Source organism: Arachis duranensis, chromosome 9 (assembly GCF_000817695.3).
Source record: "Arachis duranensis cultivar V14167 chromosome 9, aradu.V14167.gnm2.J7QH, whole genome shotgun sequence".
NCBI lineage: Eukaryota > Viridiplantae > Streptophyta > Magnoliopsida > Fabales > Fabaceae > Arachis > Arachis duranensis.
This window is the reverse complement of record NC_029780.3, coordinates 11,899,273-11,918,426: the sequence shown is the minus strand read 5'-3', so window position 1 is coordinate 11,918,426 and position 19,154 is coordinate 11,899,273. Positions and strand designations below refer to the sequence as shown.

At 31.4% G+C, this 19,154-nt stretch overlaps 3 protein-coding genes across 6 annotated transcripts in view; all 3 read right to left on the bottom strand.

Annotated features, from left to right (window-relative positions):
* The window catches only part of LOC107464709 (uncharacterized), a 4,849-nt gene extending 3,914 nt beyond the window's left edge, over window positions 1–935 (bottom strand). Inside the window, exon 1 of the mRNA XM_052254192.1 lies at window positions 752–935. Coding sequence (XP_052110152.1) covers window positions 752–935 — 184 coding nt within the window. The remainder of the gene's footprint in view (window positions 1–751) is intronic.
* A 1,539-nt stretch (window positions 936–2,474) lies between these two features.
* LOC107464743 (uncharacterized) lies at window positions 2,475–7,432 on the bottom strand. The gene is made up of 7 exons (XM_052254191.1): window positions 7,113–7,432; window positions 6,498–6,686; window positions 6,207–6,377; window positions 6,004–6,105; window positions 5,732–5,881; window positions 3,225–3,337; window positions 2,475–2,586 (listed from the first exon to the last, which is right to left on the bottom strand). Exons 1-7 carry the CDS (start codon window positions 7,149–7,151, stop codon window positions 2,475–2,477), a joined length of 876 nt encoding a protein of 291 aa, XP_052110151.1. The 5' UTR covers window positions 7,152–7,432.
* A 29-nt stretch (window positions 7,433–7,461) lies between these two features.
* Window positions 7,462–12,042, bottom strand: LOC127741445 (uncharacterized). 4 transcript variants are annotated; one of them, XM_052253857.1, is made up of 5 exons: window positions 11,271–12,042; window positions 8,301–8,568; window positions 8,080–8,176; window positions 7,658–7,742; window positions 7,462–7,567 (listed from the first exon to the last, which is right to left on the bottom strand). In XM_052253857.1, exons 1-4 carry the CDS (start codon window positions 11,373–11,375, stop codon window positions 7,739–7,741), a joined length of 474 nt encoding a protein of 157 aa, XP_052109817.1. In that variant the 5' UTR covers window positions 11,376–12,042; the 3' UTR covers window positions 7,462–7,567; window positions 7,658–7,738. The 4 variants fall into 4 exon arrangements, with proteins under 4 accessions (XP_052109817.1, XP_052109814.1, XP_052109816.1 ...); XM_052253854.1 differs by lacking the exons at window positions 7,462–7,567; window positions 7,658–7,742 and adding an exon at window positions 7,751–7,966; XM_052253856.1 differs by lacking the exons at window positions 7,462–7,567; window positions 7,658–7,742 and adding an exon at window positions 7,843–7,887.
* Window positions 12,043–19,154: the final 7,112 nt, after the last annotated feature.

Here is a 19,154-nt window from a genome sequence, read left to right as displayed (position 1 = left end):
ATGAAATACATTTTCAATATGTTATTATGACTTATGAAATACTATATGTATAAAAGAACAAGAGATATATCTTATTTTTCACATTTTTAATATACATATTTCAATAGCGCAGCCAAACAAAGGATAAAAGTCTTATATAATAGGTGCGATATCTTGAAAGATTTGCTTTTCTTAAAAAGATATATCTGTTAAACATTATAGATGTTAAAATCTAGGTGTCATGTGTCAAATGGTGGAAACTTGAATTTGTTCCAAATTATATATATACTAGCAGAAGATCTGTGTAACGTACAGATTGAAAATTTCTATTTTTTCTTTTGGATTTGTTTTTTCAGTGTTCTTAGATTGTCATTTTTTACGTTGATAAAAAATATTTTTGTTATTCAATTTTTAATTAAATATAATAGATTTATTTACTCTATCACTACTCAATATATAAGTATCTTTTCTAACTCCTCATTGTTTGCATAAATAGGATCCGTCTAAAATCAGCCCAAATATTTTAAGCACATCTGATGCACCATGTAATTAAGATCATTGGATTATGTTAAAAAAAATTCAACGGTTGAGATGATATTAATTTAAAACTTTTTAAAAATACAATCAAAGGATATGATATGTTTCAAAATTTTAAAAAGACCCCTCCTATTCCTTAGAGTAAAATGAAACCCTCCCTGCCTCTGTCCGCTAATCTGGGTAAGACTGACTAAAATGAAATTCTACTCTACCCCTGTGTGCTCATCTGGCAAACACTTCCTTGGACGAATGCCGAAACGCTTCCTTTGACAAATGTCGGCGACATCATCCCGAATGCCGGTGTTACCAAGGTTAGCACCAAAAAGGCCATGACACCGATGTTGTCGAGGAAAATGGTGAAGAGGAAGAGCAAGATTACATGGTTTAGGTGACAAAAAGACACGGATGGGGATAACCATGTGTTTTTGTGGTCATTGACGCCCTGTTAGTGGTTTCGAGCTCCTCCTTGAATTTTGTAAGAATTTTTACAATGCCAATTTTTGAGAAATCACTTGTCAGATCTCAGTAGAACTACACTCAAGACTGTAATGATTATAATATGAAAAACAAATTCAACAAAATCACAGAATACTTGCATTCAATTTCTGATTATGTGGATATCAAAAGGGACTTCATGGGTTGCAATTTTGTTGTTTTTTTCATTATGATTCTATTGTTTGTAGAAGACGTTAATTACTTTATTGTGATTTTGCTCAAACTTCTTAATGAACTAAATTGTAATCCTTCCAAAGTAGCATCATACTAAAATGTATAATTATTTTAGCGAAAACTAGAGGTAGTTGCTAGCAAACATGATGTTAACTTAAATCAAAACTTCAATCGATGTTTTAATTTGATTCCACTGAGGAAGCCAAAGTCCATCATGTGGAGGTCTTTTGATTCATTGTTTTGCTGGAAAATTAAGGAGATAAGCTTCTTCATTCCTATCTTTAGTTTAGAATTTTTCTCCTTTGTGATAGAATAAATTATAAATTTTTATGTTACATACCTGTCTTGTTTCAATAGTTAAATCTGAACAGATAAATATGACAGCAAAATTATTTTGGTCAACTCCTTAGAGCCTTGCCATGAAAATTTAAAAGTCCACTACTCTTGAAATATGTCCCCTCTTACCATTTAATATATCAATCTACCATTTTGTCCCAAATGCTTCTTACTATTCAGAGAATTAGGAAAAATAACTAAATGCATGAGCATTAAGCTTGGTTCAAGAATCTCTCATTTTGACTTATTGGCTTGTTTTTACTTTTGTGTGATTTAAGTCTATTAAACTTCTAATTTGGTGAGTCTAAGTTAAGTCCTGATAACAATAGAGGCATCATAATCAAGAATGAACTTTTATTCACCATTTTTGTGCATTATATTTATTATTATCTTTTTATAATATAATTTATTAATCCCATTAGGTAAAATAATTTAAATAAAAAAATTAATCATAAATAATAATAATAATAAAATTATAGCGTACTAAAAAAGAGTACTAAAAATGCTAAAAATATACTATATAAAAACATATAAGAAAAAAATATAAAAAAATTAAATATATATAAAAAATAACATTATAATTTAATGTCATATTTTTTTTAGTAATTATCTATCTAAAAGTGATTTTAACTAATATTATCCAAACAATATTTATTTTATCAAAATCAATTTTAGTATAGAGTTACCAAACATAAATCATGTTGACACAAACTTCTACCCAAAATCACTTTTATAAAATCACTTTTATTCAAACTTCAGTTTGATCAACCACAATCTTAATGTATGAAAAAACTACTTAAAAGTAATTCGAAAAAGAAAATATCAATGATACATCATACTACATCCAAACTACACCAGCATCAAATCTTATAAAAGAAGACAGTATGGTCAAACAATGACTATATGCCAAACTGTTTCATATGCAATGCCTTATTCTAAACTAAATAACACCACTAAAGCATGAATTCAATTGCAAGCCTATTAACAGGATCGCAAGCCAAATGCAGCAATCTCTTGTGCATAAGAACATCCATGGCTCTCTCAATAATCTCATTTGGCGCATACCTGCATTCAAATAGAAACCATCATAAGATTAAAAAAAATCAAATATCATGGCCATGCATCCACATTATTCTATAGCCTTCTGAATGATTCCAGCTTGTGATGGGTTTATGCTATACCAATTAATAAAGGATCTTTTCTTGCCTCACAAAGTATTTTCAACATGCCAAAATAAAAACTCTAGCAGCAAAAAGGTTCTGTTCTTGCCTTCAGTGTACGCTGTAGCTACTGAATGCTCCTTTAAATCTCTGGCATTTGCAAACATATTCAGCATCCTTTAATTAGAATTCATAATCAAATAATCAAAACTAACCAACAAATTAGTAGTGACCACTGAATTTGCAAACAGAATCATAGTACTAACTACTGAATTTACAAACAGTAAAAAAAAATCAAATTGCAGTAGCAAAAAAAAAACAGAACAAAAATAAAATTTGAAAATCAAAAACAAAATCATAAACACAGATTTTGAAAACAGAATCATAAAAATAGAATTCAAGATATTTTAACACTCATAAACAGAACAAAAAAAAATCGAACAAACACATAAACAAAATAAAAAAATAATTAAATAAAATCAATAAAGCAAATTCATACAAAAAAAAAAGCTGAACAAATACATAAATAGAACGAAAACATACCTGAGACTGAGACTCCATTGGAACTCTGGAAGTAGAGCGATGAACGGGCAGACAGAGCACCACGGCGTTGACGACAATGCTGACTCGCTGAGACCCATACCACCACTCTGAGGCTAAAGACGACGTGAAGAGAAAATAGAGATATTGAGAATGAATGAGACAACGAGATGCTGGGCTGAGAAGAGAGAGGATGAGAACGACGCCGGGAGAGGGACTGAGGCCAGCAGCAAGTGCTGGAATGCATGGCGACAACAGAGACCAGAGAAGCGTGGAGTAGATTGTGGTGGTTTAGTGGATAGAGAGGTAATGAGGTTACAGGTAAAGAAATTAGGGTTCTCCGATCCCTCATAAATTTAAAAAATATTTGGGGTAAATATAAAATAATAATAATTATTATTAAATCCCATATGGGTCATATTTGTAAATAATTTAGTGTGTACATCAGAAAAGCTCAAAAGACTTGAGCTTACTAAAGACAAACTCGCATAAGTATCGTTATTTTTCAAAACATTAATTTTGATGAGCACATCTTAAAATTGGCTATAGAAATCTTGTCTCAGAGAACATTGTATCTTGTTCAACTTCATAAATTATGCAACAACAAATACAACTTAAAAATATAAACAACACAATTAAGAAGATAAACATAAATAAGAACCAAAACCAATATAATTTATGCATATAAAAAAATTTCTTTCATCGCATTAAAATTTAAGGAAGGGAGCAATTGAAATTGAACTGTATAGGATTTTATAGGTTTTTTCACGTATTACAACAAAAGTATATTATTATTCAAATGCATAAAATTAAATTTTCTAACATTGAAATAAATAAGTGTCAAAATTGAAAAAAATAAAAATTGCTTTAGTTTCATACTTGAAGCTAAAAGAAATATCTGGTTTTCTAATAAATTAAAAATGTTATCAGTAAGACATAATAATAACACAAAAAATTCATATTAGTTATTAGTTATAAGATAAACAAATAATATCAAGTTTAAAAAGAATTTCATACACATACGCAAGTCACTAATTTATTGTCCTAAGATCTCAAATGTAAGTAATTCTCCTAAAACAACTAACTCCATCAATTCCAGTAACTCCACCGCAAACAACACTTTGAAATCAGTGTACTCGGATACCGATATAAAACAGGAAAAAAGAATAGTTAATTCATATATACAGGAAAGATATCCGAAAAAATCCTAATAAATTACAAATGATCAGATATAGTTGATATAAGACCAAAGAAAAAGGACAAAATATTTACCTTAATTCTTTGGGAGAACTGCTTCTCCCAAACCACCTGTTAGAAATGCATGCATCAATTCCACAAGTCATATACTAAAAATTCTTAATTAGAACATAAACTCCACTCTTTACTAATAAAGTTACAACTGAAATTGTAGGTTACTCAAATAAAAGGAAACATCTGAATTTAGAAGTTTAGCAAGTAAAATGTTAACAGAATGTCTAAGTCCAAACAACTTACAACAACCTAATTCAAGAAAACTACAACACCATATCTTTAACACAAAGAAACTAAATCACACATTGTAACTGAACATTCTAGGCATATCACATTAGCAACAACTAAATCTGATCCTAAATATTCATAGATGACGATGCCTCCTCATTATCATTCCAAGTTTCATCTATAGTTAAACTTACTCTACAGTATATCAACTAATCATAAGTAAACTGTTTGAGTTGAGTCACAATAAACTGAAATTTTTTTTGTTAAAAATTTTTATTTATAATTTTGTGCCATTAATGTCAAAATTATATATTTAGAGAATTGCGTATTTGACTCTCAAATTGACATGAGAAAGAGCCAATAAGATCCAAATATTTTTTAAATTACTTTATTTAATAAAAAAAACAATCAGTTGAATAGAAAATCATGACTGATTTTGTAGTGTACATATATCATTGTCGTCATTTTAACAAAGAATGAACTTTTTTAATACCTAAGCTACATTAGTCATTCTGGACGAAATGCACCTAAAAAATCCATCAAAACAAAAGAAATGGCCAAAAGATCACTTCCAACCTGTTCAATATAGATATATCAATAAAATACAAATCAATTCAACAACACATGAATATCCAGTCATCTAAATACCATAAAGCATTCACTTAGCAAAACCACATAAGTTAAGGAATAAACTAAATTGTGGAAGGAGAGATTTTTATAGCATAAAAGAGCTACTGCATTTTATTGAATTTCAAAGAAATAAGTACAAACATAAAGGGCTAAATAGCTAATTTGCCTAGTGGCTAATAATATTGTGTCTACACCCTAGCACTTAATCTATTACATGAGAAAGATGCCCAAAAAACTATCCAAACAACTTATACAAAACATAAAAACACACACATATTCTCATCCACTACAATCCAATGCATCAAATGCTATTACATGGACACAACCAAAATACCTAATGCCCTAGATTAGTTCTAATCAGTAGCTCTAGTTAACTGCCATGAACAGCCACCTCAATTAACCCCATGTCCAGAGGAGCCATCATTCCCCGAGCCACGGGACTCATTAGCTTCATCAAATTGCAGCCTCAAGAATCTTCTCAACCTCTTCAACGAAGGCTTCACATCTTTCTCAGCATCAAGAGAGCCTTGATTAAGGCCAACCACATTCTCCTAGTGTAAACAATTGCATGAAAATATAAACTTAATTAGAGGGATAATTAATGAGTTCTAGTCAAAGGAATTTGATTATAAAATTAAGCGCCTTGTCAAAAAAAATTGGCAACACTACTCACCTCTTCACTTTCATCAACTTCATCACATGAATTTTTAGAACTATCCACTTTATTTAACTTATCAACCACAACATCAGCAGACTTTCTCTTGAGGAGAGGACACTATTAAATAACACAACATATTAGGTTCAATTTAAGCACAACTCAAAAAAGGGTAAAAAGTAATACAGAAAAAATAATAGAAGAATATGGAAGCATGGAACCTTAGCATCTTCATTAGCTCCCAAGTCAACAACACTTGATTTCTTTTGGGTACATTGAGAAGAACCAGCAAAGAGCTCAGAGCAGCTGGAAGGAGTCAATCCCAAATTCGGTGATTTGGTAACTTTAAAGAGTTTCCCAAATGATCCCTCTCCTTTTGGTACAAACCCAACCTTGGATAATACAAAGCACATCCAATATAAGACATGAATAAAGGTGGAACAACCAAAAAATGAAAAATTTAAGAAAGAATTTATTAAAATGAAATAATAGGTGCGAATTCCATTTTACACCTTTTCAGGACTCAAATCTAAACTAGAGAGCTCAAACATTCCAACTATTGCAGCATCATCACAATCACGCCTTATTGGATAAGTCCTTATGAATTTCTCCATCCCAACAGGCCTATTAAGAACCTTGAACAGCATAGTTTTTCCAACAATTTCTTGGAATATAGGAGGAGACTGTGTGCCAAACACAACCTACGAACAATATAAAACAGACACAACAGAAAAAATGAATCGGTAGAAATCGAAGGATAAAAAAAATCTTTAACAATAAACTCAGCAGATAAAAAGAATATAGCATTCAATTGACTTACATCAACATCCTTAAGATGTTGTTCAAACAGCTGGGCATAAGTATTATTCAGTAGGTAACTTACCTTACGATCAAAGAGGACAAAAATAGAAACACCAGTAGAATCCTCAACCAACACCTTCACTCTAAACCTGGATTTTTTTAAGATGCACATAAATACTGGCCTAAGGTTAACAACTATGCAGAAATAATTCACTATTTAACAAAGCACAAAGGAAGCATTGTAAAATATTTATACCTAGGAGTCACATTTGTAACATGGATGTTGCAAATTTGACAAAAGTAAATTCCAGATTCTGCCTGAACACCTCTGCCACACACACAAGCAGAGTACCACCAAGGACCATCCTCAACTATTTCAGCTATCTTCGCTAGTACAACAAAAGTTTCAGCTTAAAAATATAAGACTAGGTCTATAAATGTTAAGACATTATAATCAAAGATAGTTGTAATACAAACTAAAACTGAAAACCTAAAATAAATACCAACAGCATAGTATTTTCAAGTACAAAGGAGGACAAAATGATTAATATCGTTCCAAAACAAAGCAGTATTTACTAACGAATAGAAAAAATTTAACACAAATTATCAAGAGTAAACATGATAAAAAAAATTAAACTGGTTCCAACCCGGTTATTATTATCAAGCGACTTCACAGTACACCTAGGTGTGAGCTTCATAAAATCTTCTTCTATTCCGATATTTTTTTCCAGATTCAACAATGCCAATGGGTTGGAATGCACTAACTCCATATGGAATAGAACTGTTAACAAATACAGCACCAACTTAAATAAGTAAACAATGACAGCAACAGCAACAAAAAACACAACAGAAACTACATGTACAAAAATACCTTTTCCGAAAAGCTGCCACCTCTAGGATGTCAAGATTAAATCCAAGCTTTGATGCAAACATAACATTCTGAAGTCCAACTCTACCTAAAAATAAAAAATAGATACATTAGTTATAGGAATATAGTCGTAAAACCAAGTGAACTTGGATAACTGACACACATGAAATGAAATTTACATGATACAAACCTCAAAAAACCTTAAGTTTGGCAAGTTGTAAAATCACAACTGGCTGTTTAACATACCCAAAAGAAAAAAATCGATTAAGTTCATCAACATATTCACCAAATAAGGCACACCGAATCCTATGACTGAAAACAACCAACAAAATTACCTACACTATTACAAATTTGACTATACAAACACACCAAAAACAAAAAAGAATCTCAATAAGAGGAAGAGGTAGAAATTAAAGGACGGTAACTCATTTTCAGCAAGTTCCATCACAGCCATCTTCATCTTCTTTCCATCTTTATCATATTCTTTCTCTTCCGACACAGAGACAAACAGACCCACCACATTTGAAATAAATATTAAAAAAACTATTAGGAAATAATGACAACAAAGCAACATTCTATAAATCACAAAGAAACAAGACTGCAATCATTCCAGACAAAAAAAGTATGAGCAAATAGCACAACATACCAACTAAGAAATCATAATCCTCTTTGGTTTCCAAAAGTTCAGTGAATGGAGAGATTGTAAGAGCAGATTTTGGAATAAAATCGCAGATAGCATCCCTGACAGTGGTCCTAAACTGGAAAATCAACTTAATCTGATGCTTAGTGGCCCTATAAGATCCTTGGTTTGGCACAACAGAGAAGAGCTTCATTACATATACTCGACCCTCGGAGAGAAGTTGTTTGAACCTGTAAATCATAGTATTCTGAACAGTAGCTTGTATCTTGCACCCCTACCAATCAACATAAATTATACTAAAAATCTGATAAATGACAAATTGAATAAACAGAAAAACAAATTTAAATGAAACAAAATTTCAGACCTCGATATAAAAAAGTTAAGGAGAAACACATCTAAATACAAAAGACAAATAGCAAAAATTTTTTAATAGATTTAGACCACTATAACTCACAGAGTCATCAACCAAAATCATCTCCATAGAATTTGGGAGAAGCTGACCAATGAAAGTAGGAACATTACAAAGCCTAATCACCCTAACTTTGAGGTTCCATGCTTTCTTCTCAGGATTAATCTTATTAACCATATCCATGGCAGTTGTCATATTGAAATGCAATTAAACGGATGAAAGAGAAAACAGATTTTAGTCAATCAAACAGTAATTAAGAAACACATACAACAGCAACATGAATGTGAGAAAAATCCGCCATGATCAATGGGTTCTACCTTTATTTATAAACATAAATCAATTGAGTAATTTGAATTTCGAAATCCATAGAACTCTTATTTTGGGAGGGGAAAAAAGAAGCAAGATAGACATTTGAAAGATATTGATGTTGATTCACCTTAGATATCAATCAAAAGATATTTGCGGGCTCCACTAAATAATCCTATATATAGGACCTAAGATAACAACAATTGCTACACTTATAAATGGTAAGCTATATTAACCCTAAGTTATCTTCTGTATAAATCGTAAGTTAATAGGAAAAGAGATGATGGAATGAGAAGAGGATGCGAGAGAATAGACAGATAACAAAGACAACATGAGGTAACACCTAGAGAAAAGCGAGAACTAAAAATAAAAAGAAAACCTATGCATAGATTTAGGAATGCTAGACTTAGATGACGACACATTTTAGTATAGACATCATTATTTGATTAGGCTTCCTATATAATTATATTTTCAATGGAAAATATATCATATTCCTAAAGAAGATACACACAAGATAATTATCTATCTATGTAATGAAATACCAAAAAATAAAGTGGCCATCAATAAAGTTCAAAAATTAAGCTTAAAAGAAAAAAGATATACATTTAAAAGGATGAAAAAAATAGATTTCAGTTAATAAAACAAACTCTGTAAAAAAGTAATACAATAGGCCAAAGAAATGTGAAAAAACTGCAAATCAACAAATGGATTATGGCTTTATGTATAAACATATATCAATTAAAAAATTTGAATTCTGAAATACATAAAATCTTTACTTTGGGGTGGGGGGGGGACGAAATAAGTAACATGGAAATTTGAAAGATAATTAGTGACCTCAGATATCTAGACATCTAGCGAAAGATATTTACGGCCCCCAATAAGTAATCCTCTCTATAGATACTAAACTAAGAACAATAAATATAAAACTAGAGATATGTAGTAAACAGCCGCCCCTATCAGTAATTTTTTCTATAGATCCTAAGCTAGCAGTAATATAGATGAGTAAGAAAGAGAATAGGAAGAGAATAAAAAGAGAGGGAAGTGGAAGTTAACAAAAACATGAGGTGACACTAAGGGAAATGCAAGAACCAGAATAAGAAGAAAGCCTATGCCTAGATCCAGGAATGGTAAACTCATGTAATAAGCACACCTTTTAGTTTAGATATCATTATTTTAGTAGGCTTCAAATATATTTAGATTTCCAATGAAAAAATATATCATATTTCTAATGAAAATACACACAAGCTAATTTTTTATCTAGTTAAATACAGAAGAATAAATACGACATCAATAATTCTAAAACTAAAAGCTAAATCTAAATAACTCAATCAATTGTACCACAAATTACAAAAAATAAATAACTAAATCTAAATGACATCCAAGTTCAATTCAAGTGGTGTATAATAATACAAATAAGGATATGCTTCTCACTAATTTTATTTCAAAAAAGAGGAAAACAGAATATGTATTTCTTAAATAAATAACCAAGAAGTTAAAAATAAAAAAAAAGAAAAACAAAAAAGGAACAAAGTAAAGAATAATTACAAAACACGTGACGACTTTTCAGAATACAAATTAAAGAAGCCATCACCTGAATTGCACCGTATAAATTTAGAACGATTATTTGTTATAGAAATTAAAAAAAATTAGAGAGAGAAAGTACATTGGATTGAATTTTATAGGAATTTTTCTGTTTTTACCACAGACGCTTAGAAATCAAGTGCATAAAATTGTATCATTTAAGAGTTAGAAAAATAAGAGTTAAGAGTTCCAGTGCGAAGCAAATGGTTAAAAAAACCCAGAACAACAACAGTTGAGGAAGCAAATGAGGAAGCCAACAGTTGAAATTGAACCATATCGAATTTTATAGATTTTTCCACTTTTTACAACAAAAGAACTTTATCATTCAAGTGCATAAATTATATCTTTTATGATTGAGAAATATAAGAGTCAAATTGAGGAATATGGGATCAGTAATCCAAAGATTAAAAAATGATTTAGTATCATCAATGAAAGAAATAAATATCTGGATTTTTATTAAAGTTAAAAATTTTATTTGTGAGATACCATCTTAAAAATACACGTTTTACAGGTCAAATGTGACAATAAAAGTAAATTTCATCCAAAAATATTCATCAAAGAAGTTCATACATCCAACAAACTCAATGGATTATTTCGAAATGAAATATAAACTCCATACATAAAGAGATCACAATTTATCACAGTTTATACACAAATAGGTCAAAGGAAAAATTATTTACCTTAACTTTCTTGAAAATTTTCTGACTCCATTTTGATATGCAGTAAAACTGTATTGCAATTTGAGAACCGAAACCAACAACAACCTCAATCGCTCTCTTATACATCTTTATCCACAAAGAAATCACATTATAAAAATGTAAATTGGCATCCAAATATCAACATAAGTGAAGGATAACATCGTCATAATCACATACAACTTACAACAAAAATCATGAAAATTTATTTACATAAAAAATAGTAGTTTAAAACAAAACAATCAATCTCACAAAAGCCTTTAAATTTTGAAAGACATTCAAAAATCCTAAGAATAAATAACTGCAAATTCATAATAATGGTAAACACAATAATGCATAGAAAACATGATGATACAAAACAAAATAAAAAATTTTAATAAAACAAATAAATAAACGTAAAGTTATCCGAAAGTATGAGTTCCACCCGACAAAAATCCAAACGCCACTTTCTTAGATCTTTTATTTAGCATAAAATAAATAAATAAATAAATAACCCAAAGATCTGCGAAACAAACAAACAAGACAAAAAATCAGCGGCCAAAATTGCACATTATAAACATATTAACTTATCTTTTTCACTCCTTTGAATAAGAAAAAAATTGAAGATTAATTCAGCAACTACATTTTGCAATTAAAATAAAATGATAAAGTTTACAGCCGTTGTGACAATTATCAGAAATAAACATGTCTAAGCCAAGGGAGATCAACAAAAAAAAGTAGAATGAAAAAGAAAATTAGAGATCAAGTTCAGCGACAATCATTCAATTGAAAACGTAAGTATTCAACATTGAGCTATTACCGGGATAAGCTATGTTCGACTCGCTTTCCAATTTCTGAGTTTTAGGACATGACCTGCTACCAATGAAATTAGATTAATTTCCTAGGCGTCGAATTTAATGAAACAACAAAAATGAAGAAGAAAAAACGACGAATGCAAATAATATACGAACCATATTGTGAAGATCGGAGTTGAATCCATAGGGTTTGGGAGAAACAGCGGTAGAGACAAAGACAACCACAGATTAAGGCATTCATTCTCTTCTGTCACACACCAAACATCAAATCAAAGACCCCAAAACACAGAAGAAACACTAAATCAAAGAGATTAAAGATCCAGTACCAAACAAAGTATCAGATCGCGAAAATCCTTGCACGAGGAAAGCGCTTCATGTGATCTCGATCGCGCATCTCTCACCAACGTTGTTGACGTTCGTTTCCTCCTGAAGCCTACAACAGAGACTGTAGTCTCTCATCATCGCCCTAATCTTATCCGCTGAAACAAACCGGCGCCATCCCCATGATTTTTCTCTCAGACGAAAAACCCGCTTATCTCGATGAGTTAGGGTTTGCACATGGGGCTTGAGGAAATGTGGGTTTCGGTGGGTTATGGTTCACACATGGGGTTAATGAAATGTGGGTTTGATACTGCGTAAGACGAATAAAAAGTTCCTTAATGGCCAAACGGGATAAAAACAACTATGGTTTGGGTTATCGAGGAGAGAACGAAAGAGAAGATGGGATTTAGGGTGTGTTTGTTTGGAGAGAAAATGGGAGAAAGGAAATAGGAAGGAAAGAAATTAATTGTTTGGTTGAATGAAAAAATCAAAGGGAAATAATGAATAGTGTATAAAAATGGGTGGGACTTACTGAAAAATTTTTCCCTCCAATAATGGATGGAAAATGGAAGGAAAATGTATTTAATATCAATATTTCAATATTATCCTCTATTTTTTAATATATTTTAAAATATTTAAGAATAAAATTGTATTTTTATAACATTATATACTATTTCTTTCCTCCTCATTTTTCTTTCATCCAAACATCTCTAAAGAAAATAAAATTCTACTCAATTTCTTTCCTTTCTTTTCTTTCCTTTCTATTTCTTTCTTTCCAACCAAACAAAGCCGGATTTCAAGCGAGAGAGAGAGTGAGCCGAGGAGACGACCTAAAACAAAAGATAGATAATAGAACGAGATTGTAACGTGTTTACATTACTCACCCTTAATGCGTGGCTTCAAGAGCCACGGTCATTATACAAGTAATAGATATATAGATAGATAAATAAATAAATAAATAAATAAATATAATAAATTAATTTAATAAGATTAAACATATGAATAGATAAAAAAAAGAAAGAAAAATGTTATGTATATTTATTATGTCGTATCAGTACTCAGTAGAATCCTACATCACATGGCTAATTTTTTTTAATTTTGGGTAAGTTCTCGTTTAATGCTTTAATATTAGATGTTGTGGTGTTTTATAAAAATTTGGTGGCTAATAATTTATAGGGGACAAATTGCTGTAGCTATTTTTTTTAATTTATTTGTAGCAATATGTGAGAAATATATTGTATTAATTTAATATTAAAGTCACGATACATGAAAAATGTATTGACAATATACAAGAGGCAAATTGACAATATATGGAGGCTTATTGTATTTTTTAGATTAAGAAAATATAATTGAATTGTTATAAAAGGAAGAACAAATTTATTAGATTGAGTGTAAATGTTTGTGTGAGTATTTTATTTCTTTGAGTAAGAATATAAAAATAGAGAGAAGTGTTAATTTAAAAATATATTATAACAGTCAAATATTTTTTTAAATATTTAAGGGCGTGAGTTTTATATGTGAAAATTTAAGTGATGATGTTATTCATTTTGCAATGACATATGAGGAATTTAAGAGTATACTTTGCAATGTGTTGATAATCAAGTATTAAAAAGAGTCACAAATATTCTTATAAACATCACGTGTTAATATTTGGTGGTTTCGTTCAGTTTTAAATAATGTATGTGGTTGATGAAACAAGTATGCAAAGGATGTTTTTGTTCTACCAGCAAATATAAGCACAAGTGTCAGTTATCGAGTTATATGTTGAGTTTGAAGAATTAGTTGAGGTTGATTTATTGGAGTCTAACATCGACTAGACAGTTATAATACTGAAAGCGAAGACAAATTTAAGGGCAGTTATCATATTGTTAGTCCAACTGAAGATGTGGATGAAAATGATATGATAGTTGATCCTGATGTTGCAGATGTGATAAACGCACTAGCGAATCAACATCTATTTGGAGAGCGTTTTTGCATTTACGCTTTGGATCTAGATGTTATGAATGCACAAGAATTTTGAGTATGTCAATTCAGGTAAGTAGTCTTTTTATTATTATTAGTATTATAATAATTATTATTAGTTTTTGTTGTTGTTGTTGTTATTATATTGTTGTTGTTGTTGTTGTTGTTGTTGTTGTTGTTGTTGTTGTTGAATAATATAGTAATAGTCAGAATTATTTTTTGTTATTATTAGTGTAGACCTTGTTGTTGTTACGAACATTGAATTTGTCATCGTCGTGGAGTTCAGTTCTAGAGAGACTGTGATTACAGTAATTAAATATTATACCATTTGTTAAGGGTGTGGATTACCGGGTGTGTGAATCTGAGCCAACCACATTTTATGCTAAGTGTGTATAATACGGAACAAATTGTGATTGGCTTATCAGGGCTAGTCTTATTAAAAAAAATTGTTGTTGGGTTATAAGGCGATACGGTAGTCACACATGCACTAGAACTACAATTTCTCAAGATCATGCCTAGCTAAACTCAGACATGATTGAAGAGGTGATAAAGTCATTAGTTGAAGCTGGTCCATCTTTAAAGGTGAAATTTTGTGACTGCTGAAGTGTAGTCAAAATTCAATTATACGATAAGTTATCGAAAAGATGGTTGGCTAAGCAAAAAGCAATTGCAAAAATTTTTTGTGGTTTCTTGAATCTTTCTAGCATCTCTTCATAAGAGATCAAGAAAGCCTCAGCTTCGGTGACTATGTAGTTAGAAATTTTGAACATTACATATGATATGTATCCTGAATATTCCTCTAGTAAGCCATCAAAAATGGCTTGAATATGATCATCAGGTTGAAGAGGATAACTGATAGCATTAAGAGAATCTACAATTTTTTGGATTTTGGTAAGAACTTCTGAAACTGTACCTATTTTTTGAACAGCTCGTAATTGATATTTGAGACTTTGGATTCTTGTTTTAGAGGTTGAAGTGAAAAACGTTTAAGTGAATGACCATGCTGCATGAAATTATTTGAATTTCATCAATTTTGTTTTGGATGATGATGACACTAATGCATTTAACCATGTAAGGTTGCTAAATCTTGTTGATTCTATTCCTTGAATTTTTAGAAACGGTTCCTACAGCACGTTCAACATTTGTGGAGAATCTTGAAAGGACTTTGGTGGCATCAATATGATTAAGCATGCCAATACTCTCAATATTGAGCAGAGTCTGGTGTTGTCATGTAGAGAAATTATTGTTTTCAAGCTTCTCAGAGAAATGAATAAGAGCAATTTTATTGGAGAAGGTGTCAGCAAGAATAAGTGCCATAGCAAAAGAGCAGTAGTACATTGGAGTAGAATGAAAAATTGTGAAAAATAATGAACAAAAGATAGGTTCTTGATGAACAAAAAGACAAAGAAAAGAAATTAACGAAGAAAAATAAATTAGTAACCAGCTCTTATACCAAATAGGAATATAACCGAACTAAGATATCACTTCTAGAAAAAAAATCAATAAACATTATTATTGGAAGCTTACAATATAAATATATATATATATAACAATTTTTGAAAAAATGGACCTAATATACTTTGGTCATACTTCAAGTCCATTCAAGGCTATCTCAATACCTCCTCATATGTAAGAATATCCTTTAGTAATCGCTTGGTATGAGAGATGGTCTATTTTTTGTATTTGTAAAATTGCAAGCACTAATCAATTCAGACTAACATAAAGTGAAACCTTATTATTCTGAACTGATATATTTAAATTATATATTTAAACAATTCATATTAAATAATATATATTAACATATTATTTTTAAGTAATTTTACCTGCATGGAAGTAGAAAGCTTGGCTGCAATGGCACCGGTACTAGGAACGGTAACCGTTTCCAAACCTATACACAAAAGAGCATATTGAGTCATCCACTTCCTTGAAGGTGATGTCTGACATAATACCCTATACAAATGTGCCACCCAAGCGGAACCCCAACTAAAACCTCTAATCTCATCAAAATTTCGGAATAGAGGCAAGAACTTCCAGTGGATTGTCATTTCTGACTTGTCACAAAATAAATTTGTCCCAAACAATAACAATATATGAATCTTTACGTACATTTGTCTGCCGAGTGCAGTATCCAACTGCATGTGCCGCTTTAGGGTGCGGAGCCAAGCAAGTTTGACACCACTTTCTTTGTGATCAGCTGCAGTAGGTACAATACCAAATTGTATTGTGAATTCATTTTCGAGGCCAGTAGTGCTACTATCTGTAAATTCTAACACCAGCATACCATCTATCAAGAGTTCAAATATCATTGCAACATCTTCCAAGGTAATCGTGCATTTATTGGGTCAAAGGTAAAACGTATGGATTTTTGGACACCACTGCTCAATAAAGACATTCGAAAGTGCGTTGTATAAAATAAATTTTTTAATTTGAGATATGTGATAGAATCTACTATTCCATAATTCAATTTCAACAGAAAATCATATGCATCTTGGTGGAGATGTCTTGATTCCAAATTTCTTGAACTCTAAAACAAAGTGAAAAATATAATAAATAATAATAATAAATGAACAAATATAAAAAATAATTACATATGGTGGACGCTCAAATTATTCAACAATATAATCTTAAAGACACGTAATGTCACGAACCATCTTCTGCTTCTATTCTTTCTAAAAATAAAATTAATTATATTATCATATAAGGTGGCTAAGAAAGAGACAAAAGTGTCTGTAAGTGAAGTAATAACAAGAGCATACGAGAGTCTCTACCAGTCTTTGGGCACGAAAGAAGGAGAAAAAGGTATATATATAGAATCGCAAAGAGTCGTGAAAGAAGAACGAGAGATTTGGATCAGGTTAAGTGCATAAAGGATAAGGATGGAGAGGTGCTGGCTCAAGAGGAGAAGATTAACGAAAGGTGGAAGAGCTACTTCTACGAGTTATTTAATGAAGGACATAAGACTCTTTCGAGCCTTGGTCGGTTATGCACAAGGGAAGAAGATCAAAACTTTGACTACTATCGAAGGATTCGAGACTTCGAGGTAAAAGAGACTCTAAAGCAGATGAAAAATATCATGGCAATAGGACCTGATAATATCCCAATTGAGGTTTGAAAGAGCCTTGGAGAAAAAGGCATCAACTGGTTAACCAAGCTTTTTAATGAGATTTTAAGGTCAAAGAAGATGCGTGATGAATGGAGAAAGAGTACCTTGGTACCTATCTACAAGAATAAGGGGGATATACAAAGTTGCGAAAACTATAGAGGGATCAAGCTCATGAGCCATACCATGAAGTTATGGAAAAAGGGTGATAGAACGGAGGTTGAGAAAAGAGACACAGGTAACAGAGAACCAATTTGGATTTATGCCAGGAAGATCCACCACCGAAGCGATATACCTGTTAAGAAGGATGATGGAAAGGTACCATAGTAATAAAAGGGGTCTACATATGGTGTTTATTGATTTGGAAAAAGCGTACGATAGGGTGCCAAGGGAGGTCTTATGGAAGGTCTTAGAAAAGAAGAGCGTAAGGATCGCATATATTCGTGCAATTAAAGACATGTATGATGGGGCCACAACTAGTGTGAAGACTCAAGGTGGTGTAACAAAGGAATTTTCTATTGGTATTGGATTACACAGGGATCATCCTTAAGTCCATACCTTTTCACATTAGTATTGGAAGTACTCACAAAGCACATCCAAGAGCCTGTGTCATGGTGCATGCTTTTAACCGATGATATCATCCTTATGGGAGAGTCAAGGGAAGACCTAAATAAGAAGTTGGACTTATGGAGAGAAGCTCGAGAAGTGTATGGTCTGCGCATCAGCCGTAGCAAGACAAAATATATGGAATGTAAGTTTGGTCTGAGAAGGAAAAACCCTAATATAGATGTGAAGATTGGAGAAAGCATCATATGAAAAGTTAAAAGTTTTAAGTATCTTGGGTGCATCACACAGGATAATGGAGAGATTGAACAGGATGTAAATCATAGGATCCAAGCAGGTTGGTCAAAATGGCAGAGTGCATCTAGTTTTATATGCGAGAAAAAAGTGCCTTTAAAACTTAAAGGTAAATTCTATCGCACTGCTATAAGACCGGCTATGTTTTATGGTATAGAGTGTTGGGCGGCCAAAGGGGAGCACGAACATAAGCTAAGTGTGGCAGAGATGAAGGTGTTGAGATGGATGAATGGTCATACGCGATTGGATAAAATAAGGAACAAAGATATAAGGGAGAGAGTTGGAGTAGCACCCATTATGAAAAAGATGGTAGAATCGCGTCTCAGGTGGTTTGGACATGTGAGAAGAAGACCAACAGAACACCCAATCAGGAGGGTAGATGAGATGGAAAGATGGATAAGGGATGAAAGGCAGAGAAAGACCTAAGAAGACTATCCATGAGGTGGTCAAATAAAATATACATGTAAACGGTATCTCTGTAGACATGATACATGACAGAGCTCAATGGCGTCGTTTGATTCATGTAGCCGACCCCACCTAGTAGAACAAGATTTTGTTGTTGTTTTATTGTTGTATTATATAACCTATATGTAATATCTAATGGATATTTTTTTGGTGACTTAATATCTAATGGATATGTAATATAATATATGTTTCTTCTCTAACATTAAATATATATATTAAGCTATATTTAAATAATATTATTTAAATATATTACAAATTATTTCTCTAACTCCTACCATGCACTTACAAATTATTTGAATATATTACATATTTTAAATATATTTAAACAATATACGTTTAATTATATTTAATGTTATATAAATGATCTAT